At 39.4% G+C, this 21069-nt stretch overlaps 1 protein-coding gene across 1 annotated transcript in view; it reads left to right on the top strand.

Annotated features, from left to right (window-relative positions):
* The window catches only part of RBFOX1 (RNA binding fox-1 homolog 1), a 180694-nt gene that overhangs the window by 56833 nt on the left and 102792 nt on the right, over nucleotides 1-21069 (top strand). Inside the window, exons 3-5 of the mRNA XM_022552334.2 lie at nucleotides 3387-3440; nucleotides 10264-10356; nucleotides 12095-12155. Coding sequence (XP_022408042.2) covers nucleotides 3387-3440; nucleotides 10264-10356; nucleotides 12095-12155 — 208 coding nt within the window. The remainder of the gene's footprint in view (nucleotides 1-3386; nucleotides 3441-10263; nucleotides 10357-12094; nucleotides 12156-21069) is intronic.

Here is a 21069-nt window from a genome sequence, read left to right as displayed (position 1 = left end):
TGTCAGAGCATGCGTTTCCTTTCCGTTTGAATTTTCAATGAACCCATGAAAGCAATGTATGGATTTCCACCAAGTTAATCACAATGTCTTGCTCTTGAATAAAAAGCTCAATTTAACTTAATATTTAATAGTAAGCATTTGCGGTGTGAGAGAGGTGGTGATTATAGATCCAGACCTCTGATACAAGGCATTTCATTCTAGAATTGTCTTCAGAAACAGCTATTCAGTGAGTACTGGCTTCAGATTTTACCCACTCCCTTGTCAAGGGCACAACCTTGCTTTCGTTATCAAAATACAGGCCTTTGGGGCATGAATATGATCCACTGAATTCTCTATTGTCACCAGACACAGATTACATGACTTTCAGAACATGCAAGAGAAGTTTTCATTAGAGAAGAAAAGAAGCTTTCACGATCACCTTTGATGTATAACAAAATAGAGATGTTTTCGGACATGGCATGTTGCCTTCTATTCTGCATCCAAAACATGAAGCCGACCCTAAGAAAACTGGGATGATGCCTTTTCTTAGCCTTCATGCACACTCTTTGAACTAAGCTTTACTTTCATGTTTTATACTGTATCCATTGAACACTTTTCAGAGGTTTTCAAAGAAATATTATTTGATCTGAGAATATCTAAAAATGGGTGGTACCTATTTGCCCAAGTGTGTGCCTGTAAGCTCCTGGATTTTATCCTTGACACAGCTATTGAAACACGTCGCCTGGATTCTGAGATGTTGTTGAACACGGCTGAATGTCGGTGTTGAGCAAACAAATCCTAGTTATGTCTGCGAATGAGTTGTGTCTATTTAAATTGAAAATGTGCCAGCTGTGTTTACATCATTAGTACCAAACTTCCCAATTAAACTGTTGATACTATAAACATAGTACACAACTGCCTTAGGAAGGGGGCTTACATCAGCCTTCTTCTTATGGCTTGTTTCACTGGCTTTGAGGATCTTCCACCCAGTGGCAACTGCCAAAGAGGCAAACATTGGGGACCATTTCAGGGCATATGGTGCCATTGTTCCATTTAGGGAATGACACATGTGAAGATTACCTTTTCATTGGTTCTGTCTCAACCAGATCTTACTTTAAAGGAAGTGTTTTTGTGTTGACTGCTTAGAGAATGTTCCATGGATGACATTTGCTTCGTGGTTTTAGAGGAAGTCCTTTTCAAGCTTCTCTATGCATAAATATGTGTGCTTCCAGCCTCTTAGGCCTGAAATAAATATGATAGCATCTGTCTGGACTGAATATTCTAAGGAGGTTATATCCGAATTATGGCTTCTGAGGAGTTCACAAAGCTGGAGGACTTTTTAACTATGAAATTCACTTCACCTTTCAATGGCAAATCCTGCATTTCCCAAATCTGAAAATTATCTTCTATTTTTAACAATTTTCTCTGCCCAAATCAAGGGCACGGAAAATGCAGTAGAAGAATCTTCTCTTGACCAAAAGAATAGTTTAGTATCCACAAATTACAGGGTGAGTTAGCTGCGTGTTTCTTGGTATTTCCATACGGCATGCTAGAGATGTAGACCTTCCATCTTCTCTCCTGGTTGAGCCTTCTCTTCTTGATTGGTTCCTATCCTTCTACTTCTCGCTGAAGTAGAGAAGCACTTCTGCTCCACAAGAAGAATTCAAGTCTGTAATCCCCTGGATGGGTACGTATCCTGAGGGATGGGCACATTTCTGTGGCCCAAGATGACATAGCTTTGGGTTTCTTTTTCTCATAGTCAAAACTACTCTCATTTCAAGATTTTGAGCTATTTATATTCGACTGGAGCATACATATGTTTTTCTGTCTTTCTGAGTAATGTAGATTTATTTGTACATTCCAGAGGATAGCCTCTGTATATTCCAAATTTTTTTGTTTCTTTTTTTTGAATCTCAGTAAGACCTTCTTGACACTTACTCTCCGGGCCTCCCAGTATTCTGTGAGTGGTGCACATGGGTCAGTCAAGCTGCCCCTAATCCTCTGTATCTAATTGTTCCCTTTCTCTCCTGCCCCTCCCTCCCCATGGCTCCATCCTCTGCTACACAGAGGCTGCTTAAGGCTTTCCACCCAGTGGAGAGAGACAGAATACAGAATCTCCTAGGGTTATAAAAGATGTAATAAAAATTCAGGCTGCAAAAGCAAATGGAACAATAGGAAGGCTCAAAATCAGGGAAAAAGAGGATGGAAATTTTACTTTATGTTGTTCTGTTTGTTTTTTAATCACTGAAACAGGCATTTGCTCTCATTCTGCGTCAGGGTAAAATTTCCATCTGATTTTCCCCCAGGCCTTGTCACACGCTTTTGTGCTACTGTCTCCCACCTGTACTCATGTAGAACAGACCACACTCAAAAAATGCCCATTCGACTTCCTGCGATCTAAGAAAACAGAAAGGATTCCAGCATCAGGGAAAAGGATTTTGAATTATCAAATGCTTTTGGAGCGGGGTCCATGTTCCCATTTTTTAAGTGTGAATTACAGACTGATGTGCTTGTGTCACTAGGACTACTAGGGTGGTCTGTTACTAGTCATAGTAAGTTACAAAATACAAGACACAATATCAGAAATTGTAATTTCAGATAACAAATATTTTATTAAGTATAAGTATGTCCCAAATATTGTGTGGGGTACACTTATCCTGAAAAATCTGACATTTAAATTTAACCAAGCATCTGTATTTTATCAGGCTACCTAATGTATTTGTCATCTGAAACTTTGTTTCTAGATTTGAATGAGTTTCTTCCACTTTTTATAAAGCCTATTCACGCTATTTGTTTAACAACATGGAGAATCATCTTGAAAGAAGTACATTTCAGCCTGAGGATAGACCACAACTGTGCTGGTTTCTTGCTTGTGATGGGTGTCTGTGTAGTGGATCTTCCTTTTATCTTTACTTCTCTTTTATGGCCTGGCTGCTCCTGGCTTTTGCAGAGCCAAGGTCCAAAATCCTCAACATCCCATTCTAGTCGGATATTTTACTATCAAAATCCCACTTCACCAAGCGGGCTTTGCCCAGTGGCTAGTGACGTAGCCTAGAAGAGCCCTTGTATATACTAGCTGTTTTTAATCTTTGCTGCTCAGTGCCTGGGAAGGCAATCACTCACATATCAAGAAAGAAAAGTAGAATTAACCTCTCGGTTACATACTTGGTACTGGGCCCCTATTCTGATAGCTTATATGGTGGGATATGCCATAATTTGGAAATAATACATGCGGTTGTATTTTCTCTTGGTTCAAGTGCATCGTTTAATGAAAGAACAACATAAAATGTATATCCTTGACATTAAAAGAGAAAACAAATTCTGACTTGGGGCACAATTACCCATGCGCATAATATGATTCAGTGTGTTTCTCTTCTTGCTTATAAAATATTTCTATTTCTTTGCAGCAATTTGGTAAAATCTTAGATGTTGAAATTATTTTTAATGAGCGAGGCTCAAAGGTAAGCAACTTCATTCACTTTAGAATTGTTTAGCTTATGTTGAAATGCTTGTTATAAATACGGGGAAACAACTGCACTGTTTTTAATCAGTACGTTGTGAAAATACACTTCCGTGGGAATTCCTGTAGGGACCACCTCCCGTTTCCAAAATGGTGGGGACTACATTGGATTCAGTTGAAAATGTATGAGGGGGTAATTTTAAATCGCTGTTTTATATATATCTGTAGATGTCTATATATCAATTTTCCAGAGGAAAACTACCCATGCTCAAAAAAATAATGTTGTTGCTACATTTTTGTTTTTCAGTGATAATTATGTTCTTTATATTAAAAAGTGAGTTGATAGTCTCATGAGCAGGTAAATATGTGATTATTCTGTATTAATAAAGTGCAGTTCTTTTCCTGGGTTGTAGGGGAGAAAATCTCATATACACCAACCTTTTGAATAAAACTTGATCCATTAGTCTGTGTACCCACCCACATTTTGCAATTTGCCATTGCTTTTAGTTAGCTTTTTTTTTTTTTTTTCTGGGAAACCAATTTTTAAGTAGATTTTCTTAGAGCTAACAGTGTTAGTAAAAATCAGAGGTTATGTGGTCAAACTCCAGCAACTTCAAAATGGAAATAGGTTGGTAGGAAAAAAAAACCCAACTCTTCCAAAACATCTTCTGTATCAGTGGTCATCTAAGAGCAGTATCCAGATGGGCAGCATCAGCACGACCTGGGAATTTAGAAATGCAGATTCTCAGGGTCCAACCCAGACCTTATTGAATCAGATCCTCAGAAATTGGAGCCCGGCAATCTGTGTTTTAACAAACCTACCAGGGCTGTGGTTAAACTGATAAACCCTGTGTCTTCCTGTTTTTGACACACGCCCTCGCTTCCTTTGAATGCAAACTAGCCCTTCGCCCCCTGGGGCTTCGAGGTTGCTAAAGCATCCTCCTTCTACCTGCATTGATGGAAAATGCAAGAGAGCCATCAGAATCTCCCTGGAGGAAAGCAGTGCATTTGGCAGAGCAGCAGCAGATACTGTGGTAACAGGGAAGGATGCTGCAAAAGACTTGGATATTGACATCAGGAACTAGAAAGTGAACACGTTCAATAACTCTGCCTGGTTTCCGGTCTGCCAGGAATGTTCAGCTGCCTTCACATCCCCAGACTGTGAAAGTGGGGATGGAGAGAAGTTGATTACCAAGCACAGAGAGATCCCGGGTTCAGCCCCAGAGCTTTTCGTACACAGGCAATTTGGGACAAGCCAGCATCCAGGAGGGTTACTAAAAAGAACAGGTTTTACCTAAGGGGGCAAGAGCCAGTCTCCTGGGTATAGTAACCATTTCCTCCTCCCCACAAAGCAATCCTTTATTATTCCTTGGACAGTCTGTACCCTCTTCGTCCTAAATAGGTTTAGTATTAACCTAATAGGATAATGCTGATTGAATTGAAGAAAGAAAATGCCAGTATTCTCTTTTCCACAGTCAAAATGGTGTGATATTCCAGATGAGTGTAAAAAAAAAAAAAAAGAAAAATCAATTCATTATACTCTCTGGTTTTGCTACTTTAGGGAGCTCATCATTGTGTAATTTCAGATGCTTTACAGTCATCCTTGTAATATGTCAGTAGTTTGACCTCCAGGCTGGGGGAAAAATAAGCTAACTCTCTTTCTGCTGTGGTATGAAAAGCATTACAGGTACTATTTCTATATGTGCAAAGTCAAGTGCATTAAGAGAAAAATGTGCCTGATCCTTTTCACTCAGGACTGATGTATTCTGGGCAAAGTTATAGAAGATGTTGGCCAACTTTCTTCTAATCCTGAGTCCTAGCACTGATGCCTTTAAAGGTTGTTTTTTTTTAAATTTATATTCCATGTGTACTTTGTTTTGTAACTTTTGCAAGTTGGAGGAAGCTATTTAATTTTTTTCGAGAGCTGTTTAAGGACATTAGAAGAATATCATTTGCTATTTTGAAAGGACAATGGTGGCGCTATTTTTAAGACTTCTTCCCTCATTCTCGTGATTAGCCTGTCTCTAGGGCTTTAGGAATAAGACCATTTAAATTTGCTGCATCGAGAGATTGATTTTGTGAAGCTGTGAAGCCTTTTTTTTTTTTGATTAAGAACCATCAAAAATAGCCTCTCTCAGTGGGTTTGCTCCCTCTGAATGAAAGAACTGGTCTTGCAGGTGTGGGAGCTGACTGGTACCACTGGAATGTCATGGAGACAGTCCAGTTGGGAACTGCTGAATGAAGGGAACTGCTCACACGGGGATATCCTTCTTTCGTACTTGACATTATCCTTTACGGGAAAAGGTCTTATTTAAAGGAACATTTCCACTTTAATGGTCGAGAAACCTGAACTGTTGGTATGACCTGATTTTCATCCTTTGGTATTAGAGAAGTAGCCAGGAAATACAGGAGAGCTTACAAGCTAGGAGCTGACCTTCTGGCCGTCGTCTTTGGGGACCATCCCAAGACAGCCACTCAGTGCTCAATGAGGGAGGCTCAATGTGGGTGTTTGGTGTGTGTGTGTGTGTGTGTGTGTGTGTGCGTGTGCCTGTGCATATACACCTATATACACACAAGCAGTATCTATATCATCCTGGGGATGTATAATGTACAAGTTCATGTATAGAAGGATAGCAAGTAAACAAGGAAATCACTTTCAGAAAAGATCTGCCAGACTTGGAAAATGGAATGAGATAGCATTTCAGGGTGAGAGATACTATCATTCATTTTTCCTTTTCGGAGATTTTAAGATGTTGTGTTTACCTCTGAAACATTTTATTTGGGGGGTGCAGCCAGAGATAGCTACTTTTTCATAGACCTAGGAAATGCAGTCTGCTCTTTGATTCAGTGGTGTCTATAGTATTGATTGCATTCCAGTACAAGGTTGGTGAATCGGACATGAGCGAGACAGAAGTGCTTCCTGTTCTCACAGACTTTCCAGAGTAGCCTGAGAGACGGATCCTTAAGACAAACAGATGCAACAGAGTTTGCTGTGTTCTCAGCGAAAAGGCTGCTGAGACTCCAAGCAGGCAGACCAATCTTGTTGGAAGCTGGGAGGGTTTCTGGGAGAAGTGGCATTTAAGCTGCGAGAAAAAGATGAGTCAGGGTTTCCCAGGGAAGGGAAAGAGGGAAGATGGTCTTCCAGGGAGAAGGGTCTGCGTGTGAAAAGGCGATTGGGAACAAGTGGGTCATAAAGCCCTTAGTCCCACAGGCAAATGAGCCTTCAGACCCTTATCAACAGCTCTCCTCTTCTAGGTGATAGGAGTTCTCTGCACCAGAAACTGGTGGAATCAGATTTTCATGTAAGATGAAAAGTCAGCACACACATCCATCCCGGATACTTCAGAGCCTTTATTTCAGCTATAAAATATTGTATTTGTATTACTACAAAAAGGGAAGATATCGCCTAAATATATCCCACAAGACTAAAGTAGAAAAATAACTGGGATACGGGAAGATCAGAATTTATGTTTCACAAAAAGATTTAAAAATAAGCAAGTGACGGCTGGTCCACGTTAGGGTCGCCATTATCTGCCTAGGGGTCATGCCTTCCCATCATAGGGCACAAATATCCCAGATTCTCTTCTTCTGAAGGATTGCACTTTCTCTTAGCTCCCCCTTCTCTGTTAAGGTAAACCCTGGGAAGCAGTGTCCCTCCTCCAGCACTTAGGGAGCATCTGACTCCCCCCATACAGCCCCTCCTGCACACTTGATCTTTACAAGGTTATTGCATTGCACTCAGTTCCTTCCTGTGCTCACCAGGCCAAGTCCAGAAGGTGCTTCTTTTGATCCCCTTTTTAAGACTGAGATAAAAATATTCAAAATATTTTAAGAATATTCTGCAAGTTACATTTTGCTTAAGATAGAATTCTGACCACGAGGCAGGTCAAAAGAAACAGCACCTGTGCTTGATGGAGAGGGTGCCTCAAAATGGCCAGCTGGTGGTCTCTGGTTATGGTGTAGCTCCCCAGATGAGAATCTGGCCATCTTCTGACCCAGGGACATCATAGCACTTCTCACCTGGGTGGGAGGTAGGATTGTCCAATGGCACACGTAGGAGAATCCCTTTGGTATTTGGGGGACTGAGTCTGGAGCAAGGTCTTCATGAACCCAGCTTTGCCAGATCTCAACTAGGCATCTCAGCAGGTTGAAATGAGCCACTCAAAAAAAAGAAAAAAAAAAAAAAAAAAGTTTAGCAGAAAATAATGAGAGTTAAAAAAAATAATAAAGAGAATAAATATTTTTTTTTACTTCAAAGGAAAGTGAAAATGGAGTAGAATTCCTTTTTAGTTTATGAACTTGGGGTTCAGAATAAATCTTTATCTTCACTTTCACCTCTCCCTGACATACATGATGCAGATTTTAGGCCAGTATGGTTTGCTCTGGGCTCAGACCAGAATCACAATGACTCGATTCGTTGGGATCGTGTTAGACAGGTGGGTGGCATGTTCGACTTTCTCCTGCCTATGTTCCTTCCAGCACTGCGGTGACCCCGACTGTTAGTGCCTATCGACAACAATGATGCCACCAAGCCCTCCATCGATAAATCGCAATGGACTGTGGGCTTCCTTTCCTTGCCAAGTGAAAGAATTGCCCCAGATAGAGCCGGAGTCCTAGTTTCCCTAATTACTTATTAAATGTATGGCATGGCTATGGACGCTAGAGCACTGGGCTTAGAGGTCAGGAAGAGAACATTCCTATGTGATTTTGGCTGACCCCTAGGTTTAAGATACGAATCACCAAGTCAGATAGATATTCATCTCAAAAACTCACTCCACTCCCTAAATTGCTCTATAGAAACTGGCAATGTAATATTCTACTTCATTCAAAGAACTGAATCCTTTTGATAGTGCTTAGTGGTATGAGAGGCCATGGAAACCCAATTGCTGGGCCACATAGGTAACTTTTTCGGCAGATTTCTGGGTTCCACTCAGGGATTCTGATCCGATAGATATGGGTCAGGGCTCAGGAATCTGAATGTTTAATATGCTCTCCAGTTCCTTCTGATGTACAACTAAGTGTGGGACCCACTGGCTAAGAGTCAGAGCCATCAAATAGAGCGACCCCCTCCCCCAAATTCTGTCTTTTGCCTGTTGAAGAGCTATTATTTCAAAACTAATCGGCACGTATCTTTGAGTACCAAATGTGGGCATCCTACCAGTGATGTATAGAACTAAGTAGCCTCCTTCTAAGCATGTAACCTTATTAGGTTAATCAAATAGTTCAGACCTACCCTAATCATGGACCCTCACTGTGGGAAATATGAAGGGTAATTCAGCCTAATCCCCCAAGTGAATAATTAATTTTTTTCTCTATCAGATAATTATCTAATCTAACTTGAAGACATCCACAGATAGTTTCTTCTATGCATGAGCCCATCTTAATATTGGAAAGTTCTCTCTTAGTTAAAGCACTGGGTAACAGCTCTCTAAATACCCTGAGTTTCGGACATCCCTTTAGCAATCTAATGAGGATCTGAGAGTTAACAGCTAATGACTAGCTGTAAGTTGTAATGACGGTCTATTTTATTAGTGGGACAGACTGTCCTACTGCCCCAGCTAAGCTTAAAGCTAGCATTTTTCCTTTATGTAAAGATTACTGAACACAAAGAGGAGTCCTGGCACATTGCATTATTTCACCCAGTTTACACTATGAAGACCAGAACGAGCTGGGCATATTTGCACTGGAATTGTTTCAAACGGTTGGTGTATATTTCTGAACAAGATGTACAAATATTTTTAGGGGTTTTAAAAATAATGTGTCATATTTTCTGTACTCTTCTTAGGAACAGTGTCAGTGAAGAAAAATGATGGATTTTTAACAATGCAATGTTTGGGGGGTTGTTTTTTGAGGCTGAAATATTAAACAAAATATGCCAGTGGTGCAGAAAAGGGTATATTTGTTATTGACCAATAAAAGTTCCCAGAGTGTTATTATAAATAACATTCTATTAAAGGAGCTTCTTTATTTTCTACCAGTTGATTTGATAAATGAATACCAGCATAATGTCTTAGGACTTTACCGTATGAATACACATTTCCCTTTTGGGTTAATAAAGTGGTCGGGAAAGTTGACAAATTCCGAAGCATGTATATTATTTTCAGGGTCAGAGGGGAAGTATTAATACAAAAATGTTACTTGAACTGTTTGCATTATTAATCAATTGATGTTTATTTCTATTCATTTCATGGGATTATTTTGCTTATTAGATCAGAGTTTAAGATTTATTATAAAAAAAGGTCTTTCCTTTTTTTTTAGGCTTTTAATTTTTATTTTTTGAGACATAAAGGCTGTAGAATTGACAAATTTGAATAACCCTAAAACTGCATGGAGAAGAGATGGTCTTAAAACCACACAGCATGACTCTGTAGGCAATGTTAGAAGATTCTGGCATTCATTGTTGAATTTTGTGCACACGTTTTCTTTTCTTTTCTTCTTAATTTGCATGTCAAGAAAGTGGTTCCCTTTTTTTTCCTCGTTATTTCATTTTCTTCTCTGTGAAGACACTGTACATTTATTTTGATCTCATTTTCTTTCCGTTAGATTTCTTTTCTTCTGTAGTGACATTTAGAAAGGTATTTCTGGTATCATTCTTTGAATTCTTCAGGGGTGACAGCTAACGGGTGACAGAAAACAAAAATCTTGTTCACATTTGTCGCTTACTTATTGCACATTTTAGTACTCTTATAATTTCTCTAATTTGCATGTTACAGAACTGAAGCCAGGACAAGAAATAGAAATTAAAGCGAGAGAACGTTCCACAGTGGTCGTTGACTGAAAATAATAATCTGCATGTTGTTTTCCCTTCTCCCTCCTGCATGCAGGGATTTGGTTTCGTAACTTTCGAAAATAGTGCCGATGCGGACAGGGCGAGGGAGAAATTACACGGCACCGTGGTAGAGGGCCGTAAAATCGAGGTGCATGTCCAAAATATTTTCCTTTTCATCTTTTTGATAAGTGTCTGCTTCACGCTCATTTGTTGTTTCAGATGCATCATTGTGTCTTGTGTGTGACCCTACTCCCTTCTCATTGTTTATATATATATATATATTTATTTATATATAAAAAGGAAAACTGGCCTTAATTTTTTTTAAATTTTCCTTTATTATGTTACTCTTATTACTGCTAAAAGGTGGATGGCAAAAGTGAGACAAAAGAAAGGTTAATCTGAAAGGGATTTTTAAATTATTTTATTTTTCATGTTTTATAACCAATGGGTGCAGTAGATTCCAAGTAGTGGAGAGAGTGTTGCCAAACAAAACAAAATACAGAGCAGTTTCTTTTTTTTTTTCCTTTTCTTTTTCTTTCCACTACAGGGTTGATGAGGGATCCACAGTGGTGTGCAAATTAAGCCAAATTGTGAAAGAAATGGCGTTCGAGAGAACGATTGTTTGGGAAAAAAAAAAAAAAGTGAGAGGTTTTTGTCATGAAACCTTTCTTTTTTTTTGTTTTTTTAAGAAGCCAGTTTGAACTTTATATTCTTTTGATCACAAAGTGAATAACCAAACAGGATTTCCTGTTCAATATCTGGCCGTTCTTCATGGAAAATAATAAACGCTAAAATTCCGATACTCAGAATCTGCTCTTTCTACCACTGACTCTCCCTCAAAATGACCACAGGGTAGTATTTGTTAAAACTTAAAAAAAAAAAGAAAAAATACCAGTTAAAAATGCTTTAGTCTTTGGAGTAAGATGTTGCATATTTTGCCTTTCATTTCCTCCCACCCTCGACGATAACCCTTAGGCCCCTCACCAAACTCTCAGTAACCATGGTAACTGTATACAAACTCATGCTGGCGATGGTGGTGAATGGTAAGTGGTGAAATCCATCTGCCGTTTCACGTATTTAGTGCTGATATATCTCTATACATATATATACCACGTGAATTTTTTTGACTTGTTGTATTAAGTTTTCTTGATGCTCTATTTTTTTGGATATTGGTACGCCTGTAACTGAGTGTACGTTCTAAGCTAGCCTGGGAGGCACTGACTGGATTGAGATATGACCAGTGCACATCTTACTCAGATCGTTAACTCCATATTGTGTTAAACAATGCACCCTCTCTTTTATCCTTTTGTTAGCTGTGACTTTAAAGCTTGAATGATTTTGTTAATTCTTGCGATGTAAAAGGCTCTTGTTCCAAGTGTTGAATGCTAGATGTTGCTTCCCGATGGTTCTTCCCTCGTAAAGTGTTGCATACGGCTAAAACTTGTTTGTCCTTTTTTTGACATTTATGTTCCCTTGTACCTTGTCTCTCCCCTCTTCTATTCCACTGCATGTTCCTTCATGTGAACCTTATTTTATGTTTAAAAAATATTTATTGTTTCTGTGTTACCATGGAGTACACGCATGCTTTTCAGTCTTCAATTATGCAGTTCCTTTTAATTTGCTTTTACTGTCTCCTTATTAAACTTTTAAATGATATGACATTGCTTTATTGAAATGATTTGTTAAGTTAAAATGGTTATGAAGTAAACGTAATTATAAAAATGTATGATTTTGTTATGCACCTACTGCCTTCTTTAAATTAAAATGCATTTTACTTTTTGGTGGTTTTTTTTTTTAATAAGTAATCACAGTCATAATGCATGCAACTAATTGAACTGTGGACTGGCCCTGGAATATGTGCTTATTTGAGTTTTCTATGTACATAGGTAAATAATGCCACAGCACGTGTAATGACAAATAAAAAGACTGTCAACCCTTATACAAATGGTAAGTAGAGATTGGCCTTTTACAAGAAATTGTCTCTACCTCAGAATCTATTAAGTAATTTAACTGGGGAATCTGTTTCAACAAGCCACATTTGCCTTAGCATGGCTACTGTGTCCTTGCTGCTGACCTGCTACAGTGAACCACTTGAATCAATAAGATAAATTTCATGACAAAGGCAAATTTAGTTCTCAGGTTAAGAGTGCATGTCCTTCTTTCAGTCTCTCTGTAATAACTCCCATGTGAGTGAGATACAGTACTTATTTAGGAATTACTTGGGTAATTTAATTTATTGTTATTATAGTTAGTTGAAGGAGGATGGAAGTTTTGTTTGTTTCTTTTTTCATCACCACCTCTTCACTGATCACTAATCATCCCCAGAAGTGGGACTGCAGAATTTGGTTCTGGCTTTGAATCTTCTCTGGAGCTATTAGGCTTTTAAAGTGCCTTAGAGGGTGTCTCATGACCAGTTCCATAGTGAGAACTGGTTGCCCACCAGTGGCATTTGGGGGCAGGTGAGGGTGTTGCTGTGTATTGCAGACCCCTTCAGGACAAGGCATTTCTGCCCTTGCTCTAGAAGAAGACATCTCAAGACGCTTCATAATAAGGATTTAATATGTATGAAGAGTTACTTAAAATGCTCACACATTTTGATTCTTTAATCCTTCTCAGAAAAAAATGTCTCTTAAGATATATGGGGGGAGGGAGGCTGCTGATATGCTAATCACATACTTAATTGTACCAGAATTAGAAAGAATGTAATGTAGTAAGTTAAAGTTAGAGCTTAGTGGAATATTATAGTCATTAAAATGAGTAGGATGAAGACTACAAAGGGCCTCATAATGAATTAAAAGTTTTAAAATAAGAAAATTATATGTATAGCATGATTTGAATTAAGGTAGGCATTACACCAAAATGTTAATGGTTGAATTGAATTGTGAGACTGGAAGATATTTTTTGGTTTATATATTTTTTAAAAATAGCAATTTTATTACAGTCTTAAGGAAAAATTTATGGAATTTTCCATTTTTAACATTTTAATTACACATGAAACATGGAAATACAGACATTAAAAAAGGAAAAGAAAGAAAGAGAGAGAGGGGGAGAGGAAGGAAGGAGGGAAGGAAAAAGGGGGGGAAGAAAAGGCTAAAATATATTTTGAATGACACTACTGCCACCTTGGTTTCCCAGCTACCTCCTCAGAAGGTACCACTATTACAGATTATTGTCTATACCTTTATTTTGCACTTTCTTGTATGTATACGTAGTCAGTATATATTTATAACATTCACAGTAGTGTGTGCATTCTTTTTATATGAACATGGTGTACATATCATTTCTAATTGGCTTTTATAAGTCATATGGAGTTCTTTCAATGTTAATACATACAGACTACATTCATTCTTTTTAGTGGTTACATAATATTCCATAAAATGAATATATGGGTTTATTCCCACCTCACGTACTGATTGACGTTTTTTTTCTATTATAAACAATACTACAAGCATTTGGTAGTTTTGTTTTTGTTTTTCTTCTTTCTTGTGCAAATGGCTACCAATTAGGCTAAGCCAGTTTGTTCTTATTTTTAAAAGGGGCAAAATTAAACAGAAATATACCCTCAATATAATAGGAGTCTAAGGAGAAAGACCAGAAGAATTATTTATTCTGCTGACCCATTTTCCCAGCTCCAGCAACCCAAGACATAACCTTAAATGGTATAGAAAATTTTTGCAACAGACTTTGAATGCCCAGTGATGAAATGAAGCAAACCGCTGAGTTACATGTCATGAAGACTTTCTACTTGGGTAAAAATGATAGCTCTGCAACTTGCCAGAGCTAGTACACAATGACACCAACATGACTACTGGGCACTTTCTTTAATTATGAAGTAGCAATTGTGTGTGCGTGTGAGAGTGTGTGTGTGTGTTTGCACCACGCATGCTTTCATGCATATGCATAGATGTTCATATCTGCTGCTTATGTGAGAAAATAAAGCAAGGGAAGCCAAATATTATTCCTTAAGCCATATGTAGGCATATTTATTTTAAAGAAAGTGCTATTGATCAATGACATACCCAGGGGCTGAAAACTGGACCTGTGGGCCTTGGAGACACAACTCAAAGCCTATTTATTAATAGCCAACATCTCTGAGTGTATGGCATTATGTTAAGCATTTTAGATGCACTGGGTCCACGTGAAGTCCTGTAAAGAAGACATAGTTTTCCTGTGGTAAAGCTGTAAAATTTGAGGCTAGAGGAGATGGAGTGATTAGTGAAGGATTTTTTTTTATTATGAAATAAAATCTGGTGGCCATGCCCATGTGTTATGAGTGCATCGCTTTCCCCTGTCATCTTACAGAGCTGCACTCAAGCAACCAGCTACAGGAACAGAAAGATTATTAAAGTTGCAGCCCCAAATTCCCAGTTTGGTATGTTGGCATAAACATCCCACATCCCATTCCAGGGAACCATGCATTCTTAGTTTCCAGAAATGTCATATGGGTCTCTAATCTGTGTACCCAAAAGGGGGTACTCAGGGGCTTATCCTGTCACATGGACTGAGGATGGTACCTAAGGGGTAGATGGGCAGTCGCAGTAGAACTGACTTTTAAAAAAAGGCAGATCCTAACTACATAAAGATGATTGGCTTCTATAGTGGAGATGGTGGAGAATTTTGGTATTCAAGAAAAGTAGTTTTCAAAGCTTTTTCAATCCTTAATTCATGAGTACCATCACTACAAGTAAAATTTCCCATAAAAGGCAATCCAACATAACTGAAAAGATATGGGTCCCTCTCAGATCCTTAACAAGCATGACTGTGTTAATGGAGGATATTATCACTGCCAAAAAGAAAAAAAAAAGAAAGTGGTAGCTATGTGAGATGATGGATATGTTAATTAGCTGGATTGTGGCAAAAGTTTTACAGTGTGTATGTATATCAAATCAACAAATGGTACACCTTCAATCCTTCAGTATAGACAAACTTAGTTATCAGTTATGCCTCGATAAAGCCAGGAAAAAAAAGAGAAGTGAGGACAAATAAAGTCACATGGAAATGAGAAAATTGATTGGTGAGATTCATTCATTAGCTACCTCATTCATTCTCACAAACCATCAAACTTAGGCTTCAGCAAAATTATGCATCACTAGAGTCATCAAATTTTGAGATCACCTTCACATGGAAAAATATAGCTCTCCGTGCCAGCATCACATTCATGCACTCCTTCAGTCTTGTCAGTCATCCAGCAAAACTTTAAGCAACTGCAAAGTTTTTGATGATGAATGGGACAGGACCCTAACCGCGATAAGACACAAGGTTAGGAGGCTCTGCTATAGAGGACCAAAGTTAATGAAATCATGGAGGATGTGGATTCCGTTTCCCAGGACATTTGAACTTGGCAGTAAGAGAAGACTGTAGAATGACACATAGGGGTCTGGAAACCCGCCCCATCAAAAAGCTCCACAAAGAGGGATTTGGGCGGGCTACTTCTGTATTGCTGATTTTTCCTGAGGACACCAACCCTCAGAGAAGAGTTAAGCTTTACTGAGCTCATTGGAGATCAAATGTTTCCTCTGTAAAACAAGTTGAAAATCAGATTCTCAGGAACTTCTTCGATGTTGGAGAAGCATTGGTGTTGGATGTAGCTCTTTTATTTTCTCTGAGATCTTAGGAAGGTTGAAAACGGGACAAAAAGACCCAAGACTGTATGGAGAGGTGGACTTCGCATCCTACCTGCCTTTCACTGGCTATTGAACTGCAGGCAGGCTGTTGAAACACTCCACATAACAGCTTTCCCAAGTGGGACCTGAGAAATGGGACCTACTATATAGGGTATTTGTGATTATTATGGGAGATAAAATACTCAAAACAGTGGCAGGGGTACAAAGTCCCCTAAAAATTTATTTACACAATAATCTCAGTAATAAGTTGCCATCCTGTTCTCTTTTTTTTTTTTTCCTGTAGATAGTAAGCTGAATTTCCTGATAGACATATTAACTTAAGGATCAAACATTCAGATGCTAACAGAAGCTGGCTAGGTCAAATAAATAAGGAAGCAGAGAGGGTCTGAGAAACTTGTGGCCTTTTGGGACTCTTTCATTTTCATACTGGGAAAAGCAAAGTATGTCTCTCCTAGAAGAAAAAAACAGCACAGGGTAACAATAAAAGATTGCTGACCTTTGGCCTCCAAGCCCAGCATGTAATAGGGAGGAGACAAACTGGAGGATTAAGTGGGGTGGTCCCTCATCACCCCCAGCAAATTGGCCCATGGAGGATTCTTAACCTAAAGTTGCTATTTCTGCTCATGTTTGAAGAGAAACAGAAATCCTGTATAGACGAAATTTAAATGTTGACAATAAATATGTGTTGCAAAAAAAAAAGTTCCTGAGTGAACCAGATGCAATGTGCAACTGACTTTTCATTTTGGGCATTTCCGTCTGCACCATTTCAAATACCAGATCCCTGGCATCCTCAGGTCATGTCTTTAGAAAACCTCGGTGTGCAGTTTGGGAAACCCCAGACATTTTTTTTTTTTAACATCTTTATTGGAGTAAAATTGCTTTTCAATGTTGTGTTAGTTTCTGCTGTATAACAAAGTGAATCAGCTATATGCATAGGTATATCCCCATATCCCCTCCCTCTTGCGTCTCCCTCCCACCCTCCTTATCCCACTCCTCTATGTGGTCGCAAAGCACTGAGCTGATCTCCCTGTGCTATGCAGCTGCTTCCCACTAGCTATCTGTTTTACATTTGGTAGTGTATATATGTCCATGCCACTCTCTCACTTCGTCCCAATTTACCCTTCCCCTTCCCCATGTCCTCAAGTCCATTCTCTATGTCTGTGTCTTTATTCCTGTCCTGCCCCTGGGTTCATCAGAACCATTTTTTTTTTTTTTTAGATTCCATATATATGTGTTAGCATGTGGTATTTGTTTTTCTCTTTCTGACTTACTGCACTCTGTATGACAGACTCTAGGTCCATCCACCTCACCACTCAATTTTGTTCCTTTTTATGGCTGAGTAATACTCCATTGTATATATGTGCCACATCTTCTTTATCCATTCATCGGTCTATGGGCACTTAGGTTGCTGCCATGTCCTGGCTATCGTAAATAGTGCTACAACGAACATTGTGGTACATGACTCTTTTTGAATTATGGAAACCCCGGACATTTAAGGGTGATTTCTTGAATGTGTTTCTTCGATACCCAACTCCGCAAAGCCCTAGAGAAGGCACATGCAGAGTTTTTTGTGTGCACATTCAGACCTGTCTTTTAACACCTAATACAGCCGTAGTTAACACTGGGGACCTCGGCCAGTGTTTCTGCAGAAGGCTGGCAGATGACCTTTGAGAAGCTAAATTTTAGGAGGGGAACACTGATTTGGATGCAGCCCCTTGAGGCCAGGCCGCAGAGGGATCTCTCTAAACAGCTCCTATGTGTGATATGGAGTGAGACCTCCACATGTCTGGTCTCTGCTCCATTGCCTTGTTGTATGGGGGCCCTGGGAGCTGGGAGCGGTGGGCTTTGTCAGCTGTTCTCCCTTTGTTGTAAGCTTCATTGTTCAGTTTAATGTCCTTGATCAAAATCTCTGAATTTGCAAGGCCTGGGGACATACACAAACTGCCTGAGAAATTAAAACTGGGATCATTTTGTCCGTCTTCCTGACAGTGCAGGCTCCTGTCTCCAGCAAGGTGATCCCAAGAGTCCCTTCCAGGTACTAGAAGGAGTCATAGGGACTAGGAGGTCATTTGCATGTGATTTGCATGTATTTACATAAGCCTGCAAGATCCCTGTTAAGTCTGAGCAGAGGTGATTTTCAAGGGCTGGATTCTTATTGCCTTTCCCTTGAAGACAGTCACCCCTAACAGGGCCCTTTTTTATTAGGTGTATATAGGGAAGCAGGTCATTGACGGTAGGAAGGAGATCCTAGCTAAAAAGGAATGAGTCCATTAAAAAAAAGCTCTTTATTCTTTCAGTTCCTTTAGAGCAAAACTAAGTAAATATGTGGAGCATTGACTATTTGCCAAACAGTTTTAGATGTTGGGAATTCACATCGGACAGCAGTCAGGCCCGCTCACTTCACCATTAATTTTAATGAAGGAGAAAGTTTATAAAAACAATTAAGAACAAGCAACAAAAGAAAAAAGATAAATCCAGGCGGTGTTAACCGCTATGCAGAAAACAAAACTGGGAATTGAATCAGGGGACGGCCGTAAGAGTAGGGAAGGAAGAGGCATTAAACAGCCAGCCCTGGGGAGGCATTGGAGACCTAAACAATATCAGGTCAACTTTTGAGGAATGAGCAGAGTTCTCCAAGCAGAGCGAGCAGTGGATACAATCCAGAATGGTCTAGATTGGTCTAGAAGGATCTTAAGTTGTTTTGAAAAGATGAAAAAGGCCAGTGTCACCACAGTTTGGAGAAAAGGGAACAGTGGTACAAAACAAATGGACCGGGGTTAGATTGTGTGGGCTTGTAGGCCAAGGTAAAGAATTTGTGTTCTAGGGCTTCCCTGGTGACGCAGTGGTTGAGAATCCACCTGCCAAGGCAGGGGACACGGGTTCAATCCCTGGTCCGGGAAGATCCCATGTGCCGCGGAGCAACTAAGCCTGCGAGCCACAACTACTGAGCCCGCATGCTGCAACTACTGAAGCCTGCATGCCTAGAGCCCATGATCCGCAACAGGAGAGGCCACCACAATGAGAAGCCCACGCACCTCAACGAAGAGTAGCCCCTGCTCGCCGCAACTAGAGAGAGCCCACGCGTAGCAACAAAGACCCAACACAGCCAAAAATAAATAAGTTAAATAAATAAATTGTTTTAAAGAAGAATTTGTGTTCTAAGTGCAGCAGGAAGCTATTGAATTCTGAGTAGCAGGATGACATGTCTGATTTACTTTTAAAAATGGGTTTGGCCACTAGGAAAAGAGGAAGAGAAGACGGTGAGAGTTAGGACTTTGTTGCCGTGGACTTGTCCAGCTAAGAAATATAAATGTCTTGGGCTGGGATGGTGGCATTGGTGAGGGAGGGAAGTGGAGAGAGTGGAAACATCTTTTCAAAGTCTAACCAACAGGATTTTCTAATGGATGGTACATGGGATATGAGGGTAAGGGAAGCATCAAGGCATTATTTATCAAGAATTTTGTTTTGAGGAACCAAGTGGATGGAGATGCCATTTGCTGAAGGGGGGAAGACTTGGTGAGGAATCTGCTTCAGGGGAGGAGGGAGATGAGAAGTTGAATTTTCGTGCCTGTGGTGTGGTTCAGAAAAGCCTTTGTTTTTCCTACAGTGGGAATAGAGCAGCCTTATTTAGGAGAAAAGACCAGTGATGGGAAGAAGGGAAAACCTGCACTGATGTTCCCATGGCTACCTGAGCAGTCTCATTTCATTTTGCTGCTCACATATCTCAGCTGACTTATTGTAGAGGAAACCTTATCAATTACCTCTCTCAATTAATACTTGCAAATGTGAGATGGCATAGATCTTCTGAGGAGGGAGAGTATCATTTTGTTTCTATTATGTTTATATTGAATGGAAGTTTTCCATGGGGAGACTTGGTAAACTGGTAGATCATTGGTAGATAGTTAGAAAGTGGCATTAAGTAGCATGCCCTAAGAAGACATCAGGTCAGCTTTGTCAAGAGCTGAGAGATTGATTGATTAGTCAAAAGATAAATAGATAATAAAGAAAGAGTGATGATAGAGATGGATGGATGGATGGATGATAGATATAGATAGATAGATGATAGATAAATAGATACATAGATAGAGTTTTCTTAGCCCAGGGAAATGAGGAAGGTAAATGTAGATGAGAGAAACATGATTTCTAGACAGTCTTAGACACCTCTGAGAAATCTGTTTCTTTGAGAAAAATGAAAGACTGAGAAATCTGTTTCTTTGAAAAAAATGAAAGACTGTTGGCCTAACTTACAATCTTTGAGAGTTACATCAAAGTTAATCAATGGATCCACATTCAGTGAATGGTGTGTCCCAGCCTCGTGTGCAAAAGGAATTATTTAAGGGAGTTAATAAGAATACATAAAAGAAACAATGGTTTCAAAACGACCCTGTCTCCACTACCAGTAAAAGGTAGGGGCATAAGCAGGATGTAAGATGGAGGACAGAGGGAAGAAGAAGGGTAATAAATTCATAACTTAATTATTCACTTAATATGGCTACGTATAGATTTCTTTCACAAACTCTAGATTTCTGTGAAAAACTAGCAAGAGAAAATTAAATATGTCCAGATAACCCTGAAGCTTTATTTGCAGCCACTTTGCTCTATTTTCTCTTTGATTCCAAATGACTTAAAATGTGGACATGTCCTCAGAAATTGAGTAATTTCTTTTTTAGGAAGCAGTGAATTTCAGTTGGTCAAATTGAAGTCATTTTCCATATTTATAAAGCACATATTCTGAAATGATTGGGGTAATTTTTATTTTTATACCACTATAGGAATTTCTATAAGATAAGATGTATTTAATATAGGAGAGGAAGGTGACAATATGGAGTTTCAGAAGCCCCTGGGACAATACGTCTCAGAATTTCATGTCTCGTTCTCTGGGTCTAAAATTGCAGCCAGGAGTTTCCCATTAATATGCCTCCAAGTAATCCAAGGATAACCCTTTGGAAAACCCTATCCTAAGATCACCCTGGGTGCTGTAAACCAGCTAGTTTATTCAAATTGGAACGGAAAGTTTCTAGAAACAAAACATTCTTGGAAAGTTCTAGGAAGTTCTTAGGTCCATCCAGGGGCCAATCTATTGCAATATAGTGCCTCTGTCTTCCTTAGTGGATCAGTAGATTGTGGTCACCTCTCAGCTGTTCTTCCAGGCTCATCACTTAGACCAGGCAATAGGATGGCACACCCTTTCCCTCTGGGAAGAGCTCAGAGAGTACTTGTCACAAGTACCTTCTCTC

The sequence above is a fragment of the Delphinapterus leucas genome, chromosome 15 (genome assembly GCF_059928025.1).
Source record: "Delphinapterus leucas isolate spDelLeu-1000000601 "Yukka" chromosome 15, BTC_Dleu_Yukka2, whole genome shotgun sequence".
Lineage (NCBI taxonomy): Eukaryota > Metazoa > Chordata > Mammalia > Artiodactyla > Monodontidae > Delphinapterus > Delphinapterus leucas.
This window is presented reverse-complemented; position numbering and strand designations above follow the sequence as displayed.